Source organism: Galleria mellonella, unplaced genomic scaffold, assembly GCF_026898425.1.
Source record: "Galleria mellonella isolate WM207_F2 unplaced genomic scaffold, CSIRO_AGI_GalMel_v1 utg403, whole genome shotgun sequence".
NCBI lineage: Eukaryota > Metazoa > Arthropoda > Insecta > Lepidoptera > Pyralidae > Galleria > Galleria mellonella.
Window position 1 is genome coordinate 614,314 of NW_026442095.1, and position 23,717 is coordinate 638,030.

The 23,717-nt window shown below is 35.3% G+C and overlaps 2 protein-coding genes across 2 annotated transcripts in view; one reads left to right on the forward strand and one right to left on the reverse strand.

Annotated features, from left to right (window-relative positions):
- LOC113518626 (uncharacterized) overlaps positions 1-23,717 on the forward strand; it is a 156,861-nt gene that overhangs the window by 31,958 nt on the left and 101,186 nt on the right. The gene's annotated exons all lie outside the window — the stretch shown is intronic.
- LOC113521095 (protein O-mannosyl-transferase TMTC1-like) overlaps positions 1-23,717 on the reverse strand; it is a 159,437-nt gene that overhangs the window by 4,752 nt on the left and 130,968 nt on the right. The window contains exons 3-12 of the mRNA XM_052898206.1: positions 18,232-18,305; positions 9,089-9,223; positions 7,250-7,426; positions 6,249-6,438; positions 4,809-4,930; positions 4,408-4,572; positions 3,708-3,821; positions 2,324-2,467; positions 1,431-1,630; positions 502-664 (exon numbers count right to left, since the gene is read on the reverse strand). Of these exons, the coding sequence (XP_052754166.1) occupies positions 502-664; positions 1,431-1,630; positions 2,324-2,467; positions 3,708-3,821; positions 4,408-4,572; positions 4,809-4,930; positions 6,249-6,438; positions 7,250-7,426; positions 9,089-9,223; positions 18,232-18,305 (1,484 nt within the window). The remainder of the gene's footprint in view (positions 1-501; positions 665-1,430; positions 1,631-2,323; positions 2,468-3,707; positions 3,822-4,407; positions 4,573-4,808; positions 4,931-6,248; positions 6,439-7,249; positions 7,427-9,088; positions 9,224-18,231; positions 18,306-23,717) is intronic.

Here is a 23,717-nt window from a genome sequence, read left to right on the forward strand (position 1 = left end):
AAAAAATGCTAATAAAAAATGATAAATAGATAACAAAATTTATTAAATATTAATTTATTATATTTACTGATGAATCTTACAATGAAATCACGTTTACCAATTGGGATTTTATTAATTTAATTTATGAATAAGTTATTTTATAATGTTTCGTAAAAACGGGAGACCTTATTCTATCAACAATATTCAGCTTGATCTATTTCATGAACATATTCCTGCTAATTATTAATTCTCTCTAAATAAGCCTTTCCCAAAATGGGCAATAACGCCCCCTTGTGGGCGCTGCAGGCCTAAAGGAAGGCGGTAAGGGATCAAGAAAAAAAATGGGGGCGTTGTGTAGAGACTTAGGGGGTGATTTGTTGATCTTGAAGTAATAGTGGTTTTTAAGTAGGTGAAAAAATGGGGGCGCTAAAAAACAATTTATTCTCAAAGTGGGCAGTGGACAAGATAAGTTTGGGAACATGCATTCTGCATTTAGAGCAGGGGCATTTTTACAATCTTTACCTTGTTAGTAATTGGAGCACCCTCGCCCGCTGACCCGCACTCCGCAACGCCAAGCAAGCGGCGCGCATTGACAGTATCTTGCCGCGTTCGCTGCTCTGCGACTTACTCGTGAACGACAACCTCATTGCCGTCATGTAATACTCTAATGATAATGGCAATAAATCTAAAAATAAAAAGAAATACACACTTAGTAAGACTATGAGATTATATCCTGAGCCGGATAATGATTAAAACAATGATATGCTTGATGTTTAAAATAACAGTAGACACCTAATCTATAATCAATCTTGTAATCTTTTGGAGGACACAATAAAGAGTATCTATCTATCTATCTTGAACATTTTGAAATTAATTTAATAACTGATAAACAATGTACTAAATAATATTATACAGTCCATAACTTGTACGATCCGTGTTTGCTAATGCTATAAATTTTATAGTAAGTATGTATCCATATCTATGCATTTTAATATTTATACTAAGCACAATAAATAGATTTTACTACTAGAATTTTACTACCCTACTAGAATTAGTAACTAGTACTAATTCTAGTAGGGCACCGTATAGCTTCTGGCATAGAATAGGCTACCCTTCCTTTCCCGTAGGTGTCGTAAGAGGTAACTAAGGGAGCTTATGGCGAAGGTATGAGCAGCAGTGTTTCTCTTAAAATATCGCCAAAAGCCAGTGGCAGTTGCCAAGTCAACCCGTCTGCCAAGCATGGCATCTACTGGAAAAACCCCTTTTGTGGGAGAGATTATGTTCAGCGGTTAACACTTAATGACTAACCTAATACTTAATATTTTGTTGGATTAAAATTCGAAAATTGACAGATAGTCTGAAGATAAAATGTTACAAACATTGCTTAAAAATAAATACATGCTAAACTGCAGTCTTTCATATAGATAGTTCTGTATAATAGAGAAATTCACCTCGACCTTTGTACCAATTGCCGTACAAGAGGTAATGCTCCCAATTGTTGGGCTCGAGTTCGACGAGCTTGTCCAATATTGGCCTCTTGTCGTCCTCGTCCGTTAGAAGCAGCAGTTCCAGATATGCCTGCACGAACCGAGGCTCCAGTGAGATACACCGCTCCAACATCTTCAAGGAATCGCATACGCGATTCTTTTTTCTGTAAACAATACGATTTTATATTAAACGAAGCTCAGGTTATGGAATCAGCTCCCTGTCGAAGATTTTCCAAGAGATTACAGCGTGGGGTTCTTAAAAAAAGGAGCAAAAAGATCTTCAGGGTCGGCAACGCGCGTGTAATGCCTGGTACTGCAGGCGTTTATAGGCTACGGTAACCGTTTACCATCAAGTGAGCCATATGTTTGTTTGCTCCAAAAAGACTAGCTTTTGTCCGCAAACTCGTACGCGTATATTTTGAAAGCAGGTAGCCGGTTCTAGACGGCGTGTCAAGATAAAACATACACCAGACTTTAAGTTAGACTTTTGGCAATATTTTGGAAACCTTATCCAAATTGGAACAGTAGTTTTTCATGATGTTGGAACAAACACAATATCTGTAATATTGTTTTGATTTTTATTGCTCTAATTAAGATTCCTCGTATAGTTTTTCTTAACGTCTATCTACAGGCATAATTTAATTACAATTTTATTATGTAAGTAAAAGAAATAAACTTCTAAAAGCAAGTAAGCCATTTGATTGCACTGTAAGCCTATTTTCTTTTACATTATTGATTGTTCAGGGTTGGAGTTGGTACAAGTGGAAAATGGTACTTGGTGATTGATTTTGTAATAAAATAAATTGTACAGAGACGAGTGTACGTTATAGTTAATAAGTTATTAAGTCAAAACTTACCTGTACAACTTGGCAAGATTGTAATGTGCATTAATATGATCACGGTTGTATTTGAGAGCTTGCAAGAAATGGTGTTCCGCTCGTCCTGATTCCATCACCAGTGTGCCGAGATTGTTGTGAGCACTAGCATAACTTGGCCACAGTCTAGAATAGTTATAATACTTTAAATCTGATATTAAAACGAGCATGCGAATAGTGAGTGAGAATATCGTTATAGAAAAGGAATTAGCCAATAATAAGTGTTGAAGATCACCAATACAAAAGAAATCAACTGCCAACCATTTTTCAATGGCTTAAAATCAATTATTGGTAGTTTTATTAAAAAAAAACCTCAAATTATAATTTGCATGCTTAATATTGGCTAAATCTGGAACTGTATAAGAACTTTGTCATTATCTATTCAAAGCAAATAAAGTATTCTATTCTGGTCAAATAAAGGGTGAAGATTTTGGGATAACAGAATTGATAAAGGATTTGAGTAAACTTTAGACATCTTAATTAATAGGCAACTCTTACATTAGTTTTGGATATAGTTATAAAGACAGACATAAAATAAAACATGGGCACCATGAACTGTGAAAATTTTTGGTAACATACTTAACATTGGTGTATGGATTTTCGTTAATTAATCCAAATTTTAGACATTTTAATAAATAGGCAACTCTTACATTAGTTTTGGATATAGTTATAAAGACCGACATAAAATAAAACATGGGCACAATGAACTGTGAAAATTTTTGGTAACATACTTAACATTGGTGTATGGAGTTTCGTTAATTAATCCAAATGTATATTTGAAAAATTCAGGAGTAAATTTTTGTAGAAATTTGATATACAAGATCATTCTTAGCCTAATTGGATTCTATTCATCCTAAATTTTACATACTCAGCAGTTGAGAATAATAATTACCATAAATACTTAATTTTTTTTTTAAATCATATATATATTATGTTATATATAAAAACACTTTGACCAATACAAACAGAGAGGCTGTCTGTTTGTATTGATTTTATTGTTTGTAATGCTCGTATACGTAATCGTGCCCTTAAATTGACTCGAGAAGATCTACAGTATATGGTAATTTTTATAGATCTTGACAACTATAATTCTCCAAAGTATGTACTTACATGCATACGAATTGTACATACTTGATACATATAAGTACGTTAATTTAATCTGAAGTGGCAAACACATACCAAGTAGGCATGTTTTAATAAAAAATTTTGGCACTTTGCACAAGGAGTTTAACTAGACGAAATTAAAGTAATCAACTTGTAAATTATTTCAGCAGAACTATCTAATACAAAGCGTAAATTGAAATTGCATTCATCTCTTATTGATGTCTGAGTAATTGAAATTTAGAAATATGTTACCAATACTTACCTCAACGCCTCTTTATAATGTCTAATGGCACTCTCTTGTTGCTCAATGTCCTTCAAAAAGTTGGCGAAATTGTAATGCAACTTTGCATTGTGGGGTAACACTGATAGGTCAGCTCTGAAATTAATGTATTTCATTAATTAAATCATTTACGGGAAACAAATTGAAATGTCAGAGACAATCTTGCAGTATCATCTTTTTGCAGAATACATCCAAAAAAACATCAAGCAAAAGCCATCTGCTTTAAGAGCAGAGTTTAATGTTTTACTAAATAAAATTAACATTATTTATATGGAGTGAAGTTTAAATCATTAACATAATTTTAATAAAGTGTTTCTACCTGAGAAACAGAACGCTTTTCCCAAAATAAACTTTAGCATCACTCATACTAACTTTAACGTGGACGCGTATGAGAGGTTCAAACTTTTTTTATTGCTTTCCAACACAATGTCACAGGTATTTGTTTTGGAAAACAAATGCTTAATTTTAGAGGCAGAATATATTACTAAAAGTGTGGCAACGAATTTGATTTCACCTTGTTTGAAATTCTTTTTATTCTGAAATTATTGAAAACTCTTTTAAAGTAATAATATAAGACTTTAGAAAGTTCTCAATAAACTAAAAAAAATATAATCACTTTCTTTAGAAGTTCTTGGTTTTGCGGCAAAAGGTTTGTAACTTCTCCAAGGATTGAAATCATTACCTGAGCAAGGTCTCCCTTGTCCGCCACTCCCTATTCCTCAGATGTGTCCTAGCCACTCCAGCAGCAACCAGCGCCGCGACGACCACCACCAGCAACCGTTTGGCACCGCCATAATGTCGCCACAATAACTGAATGCCGTACACCGTTATGAGGACTGATCCCACACTGCAATATCAATCAGATGGTTACATTTTATTATAATTAACATTTCAGTAATGTAATGTAAAAAACGATAGTATCCAGGGGGAACTGCGCGGAGGTTGACCTGATATTGATAGCAATGGGGATGATGATGTTTGATGGGAAAGGGATTGTTAGTAATGGACAGCCCTCTCTATTACTAACAATCCCTTCCCCCCTAAAAGTACTGTTACAAAACTATTTACCGAAAAATTTAATACCTGGGTATGTATAATACTCTCTCGGCCACCACGAATCCAACTGTAACGAGCAGGTTTGAAGCTGGCAGATATGGTATTACAAGCAACATTAAACCCACAACTGCGGGGGTGTGACGTTGTAACTGAAAAAAAAAAACAAAATTTTATTCTTTATTGCATCGTAAACTACATACGAGTAGATAGTACATTTATAAATATTATGAGCAAGATTGGACTTATCTCTTATTCTTTAACTAGCGACCCGCCTCGGCTTTGTATAGGTACAATGCTGATACTAAATAGTTCAGCCAGGCCCCCATTACATTACGACATTACATTAGAAACCTCTAAAATTATCAGTGTTTCTCTATTATATTATGCATGTATTATATATATAAACCTTTCTCTTGAATCACTCTATCTACTAAAAAAACCGCATCAAAATCTGTTGCCTAGTTTTTAAGATCTAAGCATATATAGGGACAGACAGACGGGAATCGACTTTATTTTATACTATGTAGCGAAGTCTTGACTTTATATGTCTATAGGCGACGGTTACCACTTTCCATCAGGTGGGCCGTCAGCTTGTTTTACATTCTAAGTTGTATAAAAAAAAAAAATAGTCATACAGGTATCTCAGGATCATTCTGCATAGCTATTTATTGGAAGGGCCTATATACGTCCTACCTCAATAAATGTAAATTGATACGTCACCGCAACTGAACACAGGACAAACGAGACAGTAACCTTTGGCGGATTATCCTTTCTCATGGATCCGCCAATATAACTTAAGGTTGTGTTCCTCAAAAGAAAACCAATCTCAATCGTGGCAATACTATTTATTTTGATTGAAAAACTAAACTATGGAATCGATCTGCCTAAAAGTACCAGAGGGAGACTTTGTACAAAAGTCGATTGCTTGGGTACCTCTGTCCCATTCGTGTTTCAACCGTGAAGCAGTTGTGTTTGCATGGTCGTGTCTCGGTTTAAAGGGTGGGATATGGCGTGAATTTTATGGGTACAGAGGAATAACACCTGAGTCCTCAGGAATGGCAACGCATGGGGGGTATCATGGGCGAAACAGTATACTCTGTTATGTCCATGGTACTGCTCATGTCTATAGGCGACGGTTACCACTTTCCATCAGGTGGGCCGTCAGCTTGTTTGCCATTCTAAGTTGTATAAAAAAAAGGTATATCTTTTCTGAATTAAAAAAAAAACTTTTTTAAATCTGTATATATTCTGTAAATGATGGAGTTATGAAGTAATAAGCATGAAAAATATTTAAAAAAAATACGTCAAATTTGGTTGAATCTTTCCTTTTTTAATTGACTCCAAGTTTGTTAAAAAAACATATTTACTAGCAAGGGGGAATATTCTTTAAAATGATGATGACGTATTGAATGTCCCATAAATCAATATTTTTATGAGTAGAAATCAGCCAAATGATTATTTTTTTACCTCTAAATCCATCAGGCATCTGTACGAGAGTGCAACCAAAGTGATGATGGCGGCACACGTGAGCAAGTTCCTCGGATCCCAGCCGCTGGTCACCAGTGGTATCGAACCCATTTGCCAGTCATGGCTGAGGGTCCAGGGGCACAGCAGTAGCCACCAGTTGAATGCAGCTAGGTAGCAGAAAGTCATTAACCTGAAAGTGTAAATTTTATAAAATTACAACCAGCAACTTGCGTAGTCTTCATGCATCTTAAAAGCATTAAATGGTTGAACAATTTTAAGATCAATTTTTATTTGAAACTAGCTAAGGAACTACTAAGCTAGTGAGCTTTCGAAGTATTTCGAGTTAGCGACTCCTATACAAAATTGTCACTTTATTTTTCAATTTTTCAGATAAATTTTAGAGTATTTCCAATATTTTTTAACCAATAAAACCAAAAAAGAATTCAAACCGGTCAAGCGTTGAATTCAGTTTTAACGAAACTAACGAATGGACGATATATAATATATATATAACAAAATATTAATTTGTCTATGTATGTATCTATCCGTGCGAAGCCGGGGCGGATCACTAGTGTTTAATATAATTATATTCACTTTTAATTTGTAATTATATGCAAAATAAAAATACTAGAGGGAAACTTTGTAGAAAAGTCATTTGCTTGGGCACCTACGTCCCATTCGTGATTCAACCGTGAAACAGTTGTTTGCATGGCTGTGTTTCGGTTCGAAGGATGGGATATGGCAGTGAATTTACAGGATACAGAGGAATAACACCTGAGCATATGGAAATAATGAATATATAGAAATGGACCAGGAATGGCAACGTATGGGAGTATCATGGACGAAACAGTATACTCCATTATGTCCATAGTACTGCCTCTTTCCATCAGATGGGCCGACAGCTTGTTCGCCAATCCAAGTGCATAAAAAAATCTAATCGAAGAAGAATAATATAGAAAATAAAAGAATGATAAAAAATTCAACCATAAGATCATACAAACCTGACAATGAATGAAGGATGGAACGCTGGAGGGTTGTCTTGCGGTGAGAAAGCTGGCAGGGAACCCTGCAGCAACGCTAGTCTCGCGCCTATAAGTAACGCCAGAGCAATGAACACTCGTACCAGTCGCCCCCAGTGGCTGTCCGTTTTCCATCTCCATTTCACTGCTGACGAAGGTCTGAAATATGTAAACAGTACAAATTATTAGGTTTTTTAAGGTGCCCTTTCATCATCATCTTCATATCAGCCTTTAACTGTCCACTGCTGAACATAAGCCTCCCCCTAGGGACGTTTTCCTTGGTCATTGGTAGTCGCTATGCTTGGCAGATAGATTTTTTTTAATGGGTGAAAATGGAATGGTAACCCTACCCGCGCTATCAAAATACACCGACGAGGCACCAGTGGAAAATGATAGGTGAGAATGAATGCAGTTCAGTTGGCCCACCATGATGAATTCGACAAGAATTAAACATGATGGTTTCCAGGGGAACCGCGTGGAGGTCGAGCTGAGAGGGTATTTTGCTAGTAATGGGGCTATTAGACCCCATTACTAATAATCCCTTTCCCCCTGGCAGATAGATTGGCAACCGGAATTAGGTTATGGAGACGTTTGAGGAGGGACGCTGCTGTCCATTCCTCGCCTGCCCTTAGTCTCTTACAACATCCACGGGAAAGGAAGCGGTGGCCTATTCTATGCGGGAACCACATGGGAAAATAAATAAGTGCCCTTTAATTTATAATAAACTCGCCTAAAAAATACTTGTACTAAAGTTACCTATAAACTTTCTTTTGTAATCTATTTTTAAAGTTCTTGATGGCCTTTTATTGAGTTAAAGTTTAACTTGAATAAGCGATTTCAAACGCCAAAAGGTGAAAGTTTATTATATTTAAACAATGCAACTTTATCGAGTTTGAATTTGTTTGATATTTCAATAGATTCCTTGGTTGCGACTTTGATCATTTTAATCATTCGATTGCGGTCGTTTGGACACTGTACCACATATATTAACGTTTACAGGGCCATTTGAACAAATTCGCATTTACAGATTACATTTAAAGTTTATTTATTATAATCATATTTACAAGTGAAATGTAGGTTCGAAACTTCATAATATGTCTATCATTAGATTTACTATATGGTTCCGGCACTGAATGGGCCATCCCTTCCTTTCCCATGGGTGTCGTAAGAGGCGATTAAGGGAAATTAATGATCGAAGAATGGGCAGTAGCGTCCCTCTTAAAACATCATTAAAGTTTATCATTTGCCCACGATACCTCCCATGCGTTGCCATTCCTGAGGACTCAGGTGTTGTTCCTCTGTACCCTGTAAATTCACTGCCATATCTCACCCTTCAAACCGAAACACAGCTATGCAAACACAACTGATTCACGGTTGAAATGTTCTTATGTGTGTGCTCACGAATATAATTCCTTTTTTTTTTTACAACAGAGGATGCAAACGAGCGTGCGGCTAACCTGATGGTAAGTGATTACCGCCGCCCATTATCACCCACAACACCAATGGCATTGCAGGTGTGCTGCCGGACTTTTAAAAAGGAATATGCTCTTTTCTTGAAGGTTATGATGTCGTCTCGATTTATACTGCTGATGGAAGTTAATTCCAAAGTTTTGCCAATAGTGCACGTTTAGCCGGCGGGTTGCCAACCGCAGTTAGGCTTTTAGAGATATTTTAAAAGGGACGCTGCTGCCTATCCCTCGTCCCCCCTCCCTCGCCTTTTACGACACCGACGGGAAAGGAAGGGATGGACCATTCTATGCCGGGACAACACGACGATGACGATTATATTAGTATGTAAATGTATTAAAAAAGGTTAATTACTTTGAAATCGGGTTCCAACATCGATATAAATCGAAAGTCACGTTGAATAGTAGAACTGTAAGGCCTGTCTCCTTCGCCAGCATGCTGAGAGCAGCCAGCACGATACTTGACCAAACACGATGTCGACCCGACGACCTGAAAGTGTTAAATATACATACATTTATTACGGATAACAATTACCTTTTTAATTTAGAAAAATATCAGTTTTATGAGACTCATACGAGAGACAATACTACCGAATGCAAATAGTACAATAAAAAAATCAGTGTCGGGTAGACACAAATATATACAAATGATACAACTCCGTCATATGTAAACCGATTTGGAAGTTTGTTTAACCTTTTTTTTTTTTTATGCAACTTAGAATGGCAAACAAGCTAACGGCCCACATGATGCAAAGTGGTAACCGCTGCCTATAGACTTGAGTAGTACGATGGACATAACAGAGTATACTGTTTCGCCGATGATACCCTCTAATGCGTTGCCATTCCTGAGGACTAAGGTGTTATTCCTCTGTACCCTGTAAATTCACTGCCATATCCCACCCTTCAAGCAGAATATACTTACAGATTAGTTCCATAAAATTTTAATCAAAATCAGTTTAGTAGTTTAGTTTTTAAATCAAAATATTTAATTCTGTCACAATTGGAGTCTTTATTTTTAAATTTAATATATATATTCTTTATTGCACTAAAACATACAGTAACAACAATAAGTTAATAACAATGTTAGCAAAGGCGAACTTATCTCTAAAAGAGATCTCTTCCAGTCAACCTAACACAGTGGCATAGGAAGTAGTGACTTTAATATGAAATCGATTCTGAAATTGTGATTAAAATATTATAAATTTTTGACGCTAGTACACTTATATTATAGATATTAGTTATTTGAGTTTAAATCCATAGCGATAATTTGATTTTTCCAAGATAATTCTTTGAAAATTTCACGTGTGGACTATTAGAAGTTAAGCTCATTATAACAAATGAGAACGTAGATACATACGTATATAATGTAGGCACCTATACATAACGATATCGACACCAAGGCAAATCAAATCACGGACAAATTACCGAGCAATTTAATAAGGCGTTACTCAAAATTGGATGAAATATTCTCAAGGAGATGTTGGGATAATTTTCGTAATTTTGTTATGTTTGACGCGTACGGAGAACGGTAGGTACTCGTGGTATCTATTCGGGCGTTCTCTTTACGTATTGATTACATTTTTCTTCTTACCTCACTGGGTATATGTAATTCTTTCAATGTAACAGTATTATTTGCCACCAACGATATGAAAAAAATAAGTTAGACACAAAGCCACAGAAAATTATTCACTGATAACAGTTTGCGCAGTAACGTTTCATACGTTACTGCGCAAATTGTAAATTACAAATATTAGTAATTTTATTTATTTTTGTTATTTTAATCACCTTTCCTTTTTTAAATTATTTAACAATGTTGTAAAATGCTTGATTCTCTCTCCCTTCGTCCACTTCATTACTGAAGGTCGTGTCCTTGAAAGGTGTCTGCTGCCTCTCTTATGATGTTACTCCATTTCGCACGGTCCTCAGCCTCTCACAGGGCGGCTGCAATTGACAGTCCCGTAATGGCGGTTACTTGGTCCGACCATCGACTAGGTGATCGTCCGGGTGGTCTTTTTCTCTCTATCTTGCCTACAAACATTAATTTGTCCAGATTGTCGGACTGTTTTTTGTTGTGACATTTATGTACATATATAATGTACAGTCAATATTGTGTACACCTACTTTAGATATGCATATCAGCATATTACACAAGAAGTTTAATTTAATTTATGTATTATAATATAATACATAAATTAAATTAAATTTATAATGTATACTGCTGGTATTCCTATTTCAAAATTAATAAAATAAAAACTTCTTTAGACATTGTTTGCAGCACAATTTTTTTTATTATTTAAAATAATAATATTGATCTATACTTTCGGTACTTTATAGTGAAAAGCTGGATAAGCAAATTTATGCATCTGAATTTAAAACTGACCGACTTGCATACAAACATTCAATACCTTTTTATCCCTTTCGGAATTGAATTTTCAAGAGTTCTCTCTTATCTCACATCTGCGGCATACAAATAATCCACTGTGTAAATTTGGTTTTTATAACTTCACTCCTTGCATCCTCTGAATATCGTATGAAATGGTTGGGATAACGAATCGCAGCAGGAAAGAAAATGTTTAAAGTAAAAACTTAAATTTGTCCTTGAAAATTAATGGGTTATTATATTCCATTTTAGGCACTTCTTATGCCCATTATCTCTTCTGAGTAGGCTAAACCACCCAGTTTAAAATGAACATAAAAATGTGTATGTGTATGTATGAAATTTTAAAGCAGTTTCACAGAGAATTGAATTTGAAGCCTCCTTTTAGCGAAGTAAAGGTTTTACTATGCTGTGTAATTATTCGGATACAATGTTTTTCTTATTGTTAGGAAGGCACTAGAGGCATTGTTAATGAGCAGACGGTCCACCTGATGGGAAGCGGCTACCGTTGCCCATGAACACCTGCAATACGAGATTAGTTGGTGCCTTTCGATTAGAGGTGTTACTGCCTTTCGATTGTTTATAGTGTTAAATTGAGTGAATTTACTGGGTACAGAGAAATAACACCTGAGTCCTCAGGAATGTCAGCGCATGGACCATGGTATCATGGACGAAACAGTTTACTCTGTTATGTCCATGGTACGGCTCATGTCTATAGGCGATGGTTACCACTTTCCATCAGGTGTATCGTCAGCTTGTTTACCATTCTAAGATGTATAAAAAAAAAAGTTGAGTGAGGCTGATTGAGCATTTGACTACGTTAACCGTTTACTATCAGACAAGCTATATGCTTGTTTGCCACCTTCTGGTATAAAAAAAGTTGCGTTTACTTATATTATTTTTTTTTTAAATTAAACGCTGTTTCTGTATTAGGCAATATGACGCTTAACTAACGTACATTAAGTAACCGAGAGGCCATTCAAAAACAGTACTGTAAACACGAGACGAAAAATAAGACGCTCTTCCGCATTAACACAAAGCCCCTTATCCTTTTCACGGTATCCAAGGCGCTACAAGAGTTGTGCGACCAAATATGAGTCCAGGGTTAAACAGCGTCAAAGTTGGCAAACAACAAAGCCGCGCAACTCGGAGCGTACAACTCTTTAGCTGGAGTTGTGAAGTACGCCGAACTATGCGGGGGCGAAGGGGGGGGGGGGCGTTCCCATCTACGGGATTAGTGTTGTTAAGTAACAAAACTGCTCGCCCGCCTATCCTCACTATTGTTTGGTGAGAAAACTGTGCAACTGTATACGTTTGGGTAAATATCTTAAAGGCGTAACACAGTGTGATGATGCTGTAATATTTTATGATATTTATTTATTTATTTAAATTTTAATGCACAGTGATACTGTGTGCATATAGTGGACTTAACACCAGACAGTGCTCTTTGCTAGCCAACCATTGGACAAACCGAGACATAAGTAGGCGGTGCATTATTGAATTGAGGTAATATAAAAAGTAATGCTTAATAAATTAATATATTATAAATATATAAATAGACTTATATAAATATACATATAATATAATAAATAAATATACATATACATGCATAAATATTACTGATTCAAACAAAGTATATGTACAGATATTTTAAAATATTAGATACAGATAGATACTCTTTATTGTTTCCTCCAAAAGATTACAATAATAAACTTATTATAGATACAAACAATTACAAGAAATGATCACAGTGAGATAACAATGGGCGGCCTTATTGCTAAAAGCGATCTCTCCCAGGCAACCTTTGGATGGAGAGGAGTAATTATAAACAGTTTGATCGGACGCACGATGAAAATTCTGACGTAAAAAGATAATAGTTGCCACAATACAGTTGTCACGCTTAGCAGTCGGATTGGCAACCACAGTTAGGGTTTAGAGATGTTTTAAGAAGGACGCTGCTGCCCATTCCTCGCTCTTATTTAGTCGCCTCTTAACCCTTAAAAGCTTGATTTTTTACTGTGTTTACTAATGGGGAAAAATAGTAAAAAAATCAAAACGACATTTTTATATATTTATTTTGAAAAAAAACATTTGGTATCATTTTTGATACTTTAGGCATTACGGTAATCAAAATATTTAAATTTATTTAACAATGAAACAATGCAAACCCCGCTATCAAATTTGAAACGTCAGGCATTTAAGGGTTAAGACACCCATGGGATAGGAAAGGGTGGCCTATCCTATGCCTGAACTACACTACTAACGTAAATTACGAACGATATTTGACATAAAATATTATAGAAACTTCATGGTATGTTACACGCTTTATATACGTTCCGCGTAGTGCGTTTATACAAGAGATTATAAACATACTTCTGTAAATAGAATAACTAAATTGAATAAACATAAGCGTCTGTATGTTTCTATCAAATTATGGTATATTTATTCTGTTTGTAGCAGCTTATAGCGCCGGGGAAGGTGCCCTGTTGTGAAGCATGGATTGTGTTTGACATTCGCTCGTACTAATTTAGGAAGCGATGTTTTATAATTTAATTGAATATCATTATCTGGTTTATTTTAACAGGATCAAGTAATTAGTGTGATTAAATGGAATTTATTATCACTTGCTATTAATACAGTAAGTGATAAAAAAAGCTTATATTTTATTTACAATGAACTAATCTTAGTTGATAGTTACGAGACTACAAACATTGTAGATTACAAAGTTGAGAATATGCAGATTTCAGATTTTGAATTTTGTATATTTTGAAATTTTCTAATGATAAAATTAAAAAAAAATCATTATAAAATAAATCATATACTATTCCAAAAAGGAAGGAATGTTGCGTTGGTTTGGTCATTTGGAGAGGATGGATGAAAGAAGAATTACGAAAGAGATTTATCGAGCAAGAATGAATGGAGATGTCGGTAGGGGCCGCCCTAGACGGACGTATAAACCATATAGGCGACGTGCTGAAGAAGGGCCAAATTAAAAGTACTTGTAACCGGCGAGCGTGTATGAAAAGATTGATAAATGTGGAAGAAGTGAAAGAGGTTTGTTTGAATCGAAGCATTTGGCGTTCCATTGTTTCTGCCTACACTAATGGGAGACAGGCGTGACAGATATGTATGTATGTATGTATTTTAAAAAAGACGTGCATACTATAAATAAACAAGTTAATGTATCCAGGGATGTATTAAGAATATTAAGATCCACGAATGGATGGAATAGGTGAAAAGTTAATAACAAGAAATAAAATATTTTAAAATTAAAAAATATTTAAGAAGCAGTTTTATTCATTTTGAAATACTTTTAATATTAGTATGATATAGTATTACTATATGTTTAATAATTAACTAGGTATTATTGAATTTTATCTTTAATTGTGCGATTTTTATCCTTGAACATTCTATAGTTTTCTTTCAACTTTTCAAAAAAGCTTGACTGTATGAAATCCCTTCATGGGATAAGTCCGCCGTTGTATATTATATCTTTTAATGTCTCCAATGTAAACTATGTACAATAAAGATTTTACAATACAATACAATATTAATACAAATGAATAATGCGTCAAATATACCAGAGGGAGACTTTGTACAAAAGCCGATTGCTTGGGTACCTCTGTCCCATTCGTGTTTCTACCGTGAAGCAGTTGCGTTTGCATGGCTGTATTTCGGTTTGAAGGATGGGATATGGCGTGAATTTACTGGATATAGAGGAATAACACCTGAGTCCTCAGGAATGGCAACGCATGGGGGTGGTACTTTAAAATAAAATAATAACTAATATAAAAATATAAAATTGTAAATACGTTATGTGTATTACGAAGAGCCTGAATCAGTTTATGCTTTTTTGAAAGAATTTATAATCCCAATTTAATACTTTCCCAAAACTTATTTAACAGAATAAATATCGTTACGAAATTATATTAAAATTGGATAATATAAATTACCATTACATCTTAAGGTTACTTTACTTAAATCATTAAAAATTTTAATCCAACAATTAAACTTTTTTCAAAAGTTCGACGTTTAATTTATTTGTGATCAGCCATTATGTTTTTGTAATTGTAATGCTTACCCATAAAAGTTTAATCTCTAGAATGAAATAAAAAAATTTATTACTTATTTCGAAAATAGGTTTTTTTTTATTATACAACTTAGAATAGCAAACAAGCTAACGGCCCACCTGATGGAAAGTGATAACCGTCGCCTATAGACATGAGCAGTACCATGGACATAACAGAGTATACTGTTTCGCCCATGATACCCCCATGCGTTACCATTGCTGAGGACTCGGTTATTATTCCTCTGTACCCTGTAAATTCATGCCATATTCCACCCTTCAAACCGAAACACAACTGCTTCACGGTAGAAACACGAATGGGACAGAGGTACCCAAGCAATCGACTTTTGTACAGTCTCCCTCTGGTAGTTGTGAATAATAGCTTATATTATATAAAGTAATATACTACATGACTTATGTATATAACTAGCAGAAAAGGCTGTTCAGGATCTCCCAGCCGTTAAAGACTTGTCCCGTGCAAGCAACACAAGCCTGTTTACTTAAGTATAGTTGCGGTTCTAATCCTCTTAAGTTTCACCCTAGAGAGAGCCGTGAACGAATAACATGCAATTTACAGGGGAGACGCTTACCTCTACTGTTATGTAAAATAAATACAGTAATACTTCTATTATATGTGTGCGACAACAAGCATACAGCCAATCTGATGGTAAACGATCACTGTTTACTATAGAATTACGTTATTTGGGTAATAATGTAGAGAAATAATATTATAATTTAATCCATCGTCATATCAGCCGTTAACTGTCCACTGCTGAACATAGGCCTCTCCATTTGTTGTGAGGGGTGGGGTGGGGGGGGGGGGGGGAGTTACAGTATTTAGCAGGCATTGATTAAAATCTATAAAACATCTCGTTAAAAAATAAAAGCAATAATATGTATATATGTGTAGTAAAATCTACTGATAATAATCTTTCCTTATTTTATCACATCTAATTATGACCGTGTGGTCCCGGCATCGAATGGGTCATCCCTTCCTTTCCCATGGGTATCATAAGAGGGGTCTAAAGGAATTTAATGGTCGAGGAATGGGCAGCAGCGTTTCTCTTAAAACATCTCCAAAGCTTAAGTGTGGTTGCCAATCCGCCTGCTGGGGGTGCCAACTACTGACAAAATACCCAAGGTGGACGCTTATGTTCAGCAGTGGACAGTTAAAGGCTGGTATGATGACGATGATGAGCATAGCCTTATCTTAATCTGGATTTAATTAAATAAGATACCATATTCATTATTACGTTGCACATTTAATATTTCACCAATGATTCAAACATACATACGTCTAGTTAATAAAATGTAGTAAAAATCCAGTTTACATATTAAAATAATTACTCGTATAGTATTAATGCAATTGAAATTGTCTCCGCTAGAGAGTGCGCTGAGATATTACGTAATTGGGACGTGTCCTATGGGATTCAGGATCATGGAGTCTGTGGTGGAAGCATGCATTATTATATTCCAAGATAATTATACTATTTGCATTAAATAATAGATTGCAAACTATACATACGTGGTTAAATTTATGTAAATATTTATTTTTATTTCTGTTTAGCACTATTACTGCCCACTCACTACTTGCTATGCCACTGCGTTAGGTTGACTGGAAGAGATCTCTTTTAGAGATAAGTTCGCCTTTGCTAACATTGTTATTAACTTATTGTTGTTACTGTATGTTTTAGTGCAAAATGAATATATATATTAAATTTTAAACTATTAGAATTATATTGTTTAAAATTTCGTAAGCACACATTATCCTCTAATCCAATAACTATCGGTTAAACTATCGTATAATTAGATCGAAGAAGCTCGATTAGTTTCGGAGTCAGTTCGTGATCCTTAGTCATGAGCGACTGTGATGCGAGCGCGAGTCTGACTGTACGCCTCGGCCTGCTGAGCGCGAGCTCTAGTCAAGTCTTGATGCTCATGACAAAGGAGCACAGAATTGATTTTTTTTTATACAACTTAGTCTGGCAAACAAGCTGACGGCCCACTTGATGGAAAGTGGTAACCGTCGCCTATACACATGAGCAGTACCATGGACATAAAAGAGTATACTGTTTCGCCCATGATACCCCCCCCCCCCCCCATGCGTTGCCATTCCTGAGGACTCAGGTGTTATTCCTCTGTACCTTGTAAATACACGCCATATCCCACCCTTCAAACCGAAACGCAGCCATGCAAACACAGCTGCTTCACGGTAGAAACACGAATGGGACAGAGGTACCCAAGCAATCGACTTTTGTACAAAGTCTCCCTCTGGTAAATTGGAGATTCCGAAACTAGTCGATCTTTTTCGATCTAGTTACACGCAAGTTAAACCGGTAGTTATTACACGAAATGACTAGAATTATTTTAAGAGAGTATTCTAAATGATACCTTTTTTTTTGTCTTTAAATATACAACGATCTGTCTCCTTGCTGGGAAAATAAATAGTATATTTGACGTATACTTTAATGGCGTGCTCAGTATACGACTTGAGTCGCATACTTGATACCTTTTTCTAAACTTACAAAAGTAAATAACATAAAAATCTAAGAAGATATTATTCCTCACCAGAGGGAGACTTTGTACAAAAGTCGATTGCTTGGGTACCTCTGTCCTATTCGTGTTTCAACCGTGAAGCAACTGTGTTTGCATGGCTGTGTTTCGGTTTGAAGGGTGGGATATGGCGTGAATTTACTGGGTACAGAGAAATAACACCTGAGTCCTCAGGAATGGCAACGCATAGGGTGTATCATGGGCGAATCAGTATACTCTGTTATGTGCATGGTACTGCTCATGTCTATAGGCGACGGTTACCACTTTCCATCAGGTGGGCCGTCAGCTTGTTTGCCATTCTAAGTTGTATAAAAAATTATAATAATAATAACATATTAACTAAACAGCTCGATATATTGTTAGAAACAGGGGATTAGGTCTAAACATTCTCCTAAATTGCGGTATCACATTAAAATAAAAATTTCATAAATACTATAGAATATTAATTAAGAATAATATATATTCGATGGAATAGAATTGCGTTAAATTATTGTCCACTTACCCATGATATAATAGGAGCGAAGACAGGAAGAAAACACAAGCTAGCACGTCGGCGCGTCCAACCACGCCCGCTACCTGCAAAAGAAGATATAAAATTAAATTAGTACTAAAGAAAAAAGTGTTTCATTTATTTATTTAATCATTAGTACATATATGTGTACAAGGCGGACTTAGTGCTTAAAACATTGCTCTCCCAGTCAACCATAGGGAAGTGTCAGAATACTCGAATACGGTACTAGTAATTATTGATATACATACATGCTAAAAATTACATATGTAAACGAATAAATATATATGAATAACAAATACACATATTTTTTTATACAATTTAGAATGGCAAACAAGCTGACGGCCCACCTGATGGAAAGTGGTAACCGTTGCCTATAGACATGAGCAGTACCATGGACCTAACGGAGTATACTGTTTCGCCCATGATACCTCCCATGCGTTGCCATTTCTGAGGACTCAGGTGTTATTCCTCCGTACCCTGTAAATTCACATATATAAAATATACTATATTATATACGAAAATGAGAATAATATATAGTATTTTGACCTTGACCTTTAAAAAAGGTTTTGACCTTTGAAACTTAATAACCTTAACCTCCATATGAAATATTAATTTCTTAACACATAACCCTTAATATATGTATTATTCTATATAACTTAGAATACCGCTATCAAATATACAGTAATAGGGGGAAAGGGTTTGTTAGTAATGGGGTCTAACTGCCCCATAGTTAGCAATATACCCTATCAGGTCGACCTCCACGTAATTCACCCTGGAAACCATCGTAGGTAATTCTAGTTCAATTCATCACGATGGGCTAACTGACCTGCTTTCATCGTCACCTATCATCCCCCACTGGTGCTCCGCCAGTGTATACCGATAGCGCAGGCAGGGTAACCATTCCATTATCATCCATTAAAAAAAATATAAAATAATAACAAGATTTCATTTACAAAATATTATTTGGACAAATTAAATTATTACTGTATTAGTAACTTAACTTTTATTGTTTCTTTTTTTTATAACTTTGTGTCATTATGCCGTATAGGGAAGAGCACTGCTTATCCTAAAGTACAGGATTTACCTATTTAGGGAGCAGAGTTTTACCTATATTTAAAATGTAACATTTATTTTCAAATAAATTATTATTATGTTATTATTATTATTAATAAATACATTGAAAATCACATTTGATAATCTGAAGGTAGATTATTACATTAAAGTGATGTTCATCGAAAACTGGTTACGACAGTAACCAAGTTTTAGATAAAGCAAAATACAAAGGTTGTTCAAATGTTATATCTGTACTAATTTTATAAAAAGATAACATTCAAAATGTGTTAATTCAAAAAATACTCAACGATTTTAAATACTGTAAGCAAGTAACATGGAATGTATTTTATTAAAAAAATATCATGCGAAACCAGAGCGGGCTACTAGTATATTAACCTTACTAATATTATAAATGCGAAGTGAATTTATTTATTTGTTAATTTATAGCGTCTTAACGACTTAAGCAATCATAATTTTTGTTATACATGTATTATACGGAATGGAAAAAGATGCAAGCTATTTTATATCTCCGTTTTTAAATATATCCTTGTAACACAGGCGAAGTCGCGTGTGATAGCTAGTAAAATATGAAAGATAGATAAAAAACAAGTTTAATTTTTGATGTAATTTTCACTGAATTTAACTTTCATAAAAGATCCTCCTCAAAACCACTTCGTGTGAAAGTTTTAAAATACTTGAAATGAGAAACAAAGCACTTATAACTTGAAACTTTTTAAACGAACCTAAAATCGTCTAAGTTAAATCCTACTTCCTACTTATAAATGTGAAAGTTTGTTAGGATGTTTATTTATTTATATATTTCTTAATACACAATAAAGGACATGTCTACATGGCGGACTTAATTCTAAAAGCGTTCTCTCCCAGCCAACCATTGCGAAGTGTCAGAATACTCGAATGCGGTACTAGTATTAATTGAAATATGTACAAACATACTAAAATTTACATAGACACGTAGATATTCATTACATTAGGTATGTATATATGTATACGTATTTATTATTTATTAAACTTTAATACACCTAGAAAGCGTAAATGGCGGACTTAACGCCATATGGCGTTATCTACCAGTCGATCGTAGACAGGAATTGACGGTACAGCGTAATAAATTACCTAGTAATTTTGAACGAAACTTGGTACATAGATATTTTTATCATGATTTTTACGGGCAAAATCGCAGGATACAGTTGATGGAGGTAAACGGATACTGAAGGTTTATTTGTGCTAAAAATATTTTTTTATGTTACTTGCAATGGAAAAAAATTGACGATTTGCTAGATAGGAAGTAGTAAGCGTCACCTATTAACAGGAACAGCACCATGTACACTATAGATTGCACTGTGATAACCATGGCACCCCTCATGCCTGCCTTCCCTGGGAACTAAGATATTATGCTTCCGTTTTGTACTTAAAAAACAACAATGGCAAACCAAGAACAAATTTATAGCCCGGTTAGATACGAGTACATCGTGATTACATCTGTCCTCTTTAAAACTCGAGAAAACACTCAGTGATTATATTTTACCTAAATGATTATCATCATCATGATCATCATCATCATCATCATCTCCTCTACAGAAGGCCATAATAAATGGTCCCGAGCCACCTATATCCATTTACTTTCTGCAATATAGTTGATGTCGTCGCTCCATCTAAAGATCGTCCTACATTGCGTTTCCCTGCACGGGGTCGCCACTTAAGAACTTCTCCATCAGTTGTCGGTTCTTCTACCTATGTGACCAACTTATTAACAACAACAAAAAACAGCAAAAGGAATGGAGGACATTGAAGGGTCTTAGACACTCTAAAAAGTTCTTAAACGATAATGTTGAGGGATGGAATAAACTCATCTACAGCGGTGGCAGACAACAGGCAAGACTCATTATGGGTGCCCTAACTGGACATATGCCAATAAGGCATATACTACACAAGATGGGTCTATCTTCGGACACACTGTGCAGACTGTGCGGGGAGAAATCGGAATCCATGGAACACTTGATGTGCAACTGCGATTCGTTGGCAAGTATGCGTATGAGTCTACTGGGAACGGCTTATCTAGAGCCAAGGGACTACAGATATCTTAAACCGCAGAATATCGTTAGGGTAACACATAGGATCTATGAATTGATGGTATAAGGCAGAGGGAAGCACAAAAGATCCATATGGGTCGACGTGCATCGGCTTAGCTGACCCCATATGCGAAAAATAAGATAAGATAAGAACTTAATAACACTTAAGTAATGATGATCTCTTATTTTATTTATTTATTTATTTATTAAACACAAGAAATTTACAATGCGAGTACATTGGACCTTGCACTAGGCGAACCTGTATCGCGGGAGTTCATAAGAGATTACCAAGACACGGTATTTTACAAATATAAATTAAATTAAAATAGTAAGCCAAATTTACTTATAAACCGTAGCTTTTTTTATACCACTGAGGTGGCAAACAAGCATACGGCCCACCTGATGGTAAGCGGTTACCGTAGCCTATGAACACCTGCAATACCAGAGGTATTACGCGTGCGTTGCCGACCTTGAAGAAACCTTTTTACCCTCCTTTTGAAGAAGCTTCAAGTAAGTTGAGCAAAATACAGGCCAGTCTGATGGCAAACTCGCTAAAACCACTCTCAACCTCTGCCTACCCTATTTGTGATTATAATTTTGAGCATAATATATATATATTTTATTTTAATTTAAAACGCACACAATGCCCCAGGGCTCCGTATTCGCTGTAATTAATAAATCATGTTGACGGTATTAATAAATTTCGAGAGCTAGCAGTCGCCGACAGCAATTTTCCACACTGACAACCTACAGAGTGTATTGTGCATTATTATTTATTGCAATTCTTTAATGACCTCTTTAAACATCTCCAAAGTCTAACAGCGGTTGCAAATCCGCCTGCCAAACGCGGTAACTAGTTGTAAAACCTCCCAAAGTGGAGGTTTTACCAGATTGCTTGGGTACCTCTGTCCCATTCGTGTTTCAAACGTGAAGCAGCTGTGTTTGCATGGCTGTGTTTCGGTTTGAAGGGTGGGATATGGCGTGAATTTACTGGGTACAGAGGAATAACACCTGAGTCCTCAGAAATGGCAACCCATGCGTTGTAGGGTATCATGAACGAAACAGTATATTCTGTTATGTGCATGGTACTGCTCATGTCTATAGGCGACGGTTACCACTTTCCATCAGGTGGACCGTCAGCTTGTTTGCCATTCTAAGTTGTATAAAAAAAAAAGTTTGTGTTCAGCGGTGAACAGTTGAAGGCTGATATAATAATAATAATAATAATAATAATCTTTATTCACTGTGTATGACTGTGTGTATGGGACTGTGTGTGACTATTTAGTATTTTACTTATATTTGTACTTATATTTGTTATCCTTGTGGAAGTCTGGAGTCTGAACTAGGTCGAAACCTGTACTACAGATCTCTGAAGAAACCTCTTTACCCCCATTTTTAAGAACCCCACGCTGTAGTCTCTTGGGAAAACCTCGGCAAGGAGCTCATTCCATAACCTGAGTGTTCGTGGGAGAAAACATCTCTGAAAGCTTATTTTTACTGTGTACTGCTATTGAAGATCCGCTGACTGTCTAATATAAAATTATTCGTTTATTTACATTTTTATTAAGTCAATTAAAACAGATCGTGCTTGGAAATACACATTTCCGTGTTGTGAATTCGAATATTTTCACTTGAGTTATTTTACGAAATATCCTATCATTCATCGGTATATTTGTCACAAGTAAAGTAAATTTTATTGCGGAGCAAAATGGACTTGTTTGAATGAAATTTTGGACTTGGATTTGATTTGGTTTGAATGAAAAAATTGGACTTGTTTGTTGAAATGAATTTATATTAATTGTCAGACCCTATTTTTAATACATTGTCATTCGTATTTAATTTAGCTGTAGTACCTACTATTATATGTCTTCAGTGCCGAACTCCTTTATTGCCAGCAGTTATAAATTGCATCGCTTAACTTTTTAAATTAAAAGCTGGCTTAGGGGCAACTCTTGCAACCGGTTTGTTAATAGGAAAAGTTCGAGATTATTGTCTTCCAATACCTCACCTATACAATGTCTCTTGTTTGTTTGTAGTATCTAAAGAGTTCCGTTGAAATATATATATATATATATATATATATATATATATATATATATATATATATGTGTGTGTATTCTTTATTGCACTTGTAATTTACAAGTGCATATATATATATATATAACATAATGCATTTATAAATGTTGTGAGCAAGAGTGGACTTATCTCTGACAGAGATCTCTTCCAGTCAACCCAATATAGTGAGAAAGCATGTCGTTAGCGGGCAGCTGAAGTGTTACAACTGCATATTAATACGTAAACAAATATACAGTTAAATAAAATATTAAAATATAAAAT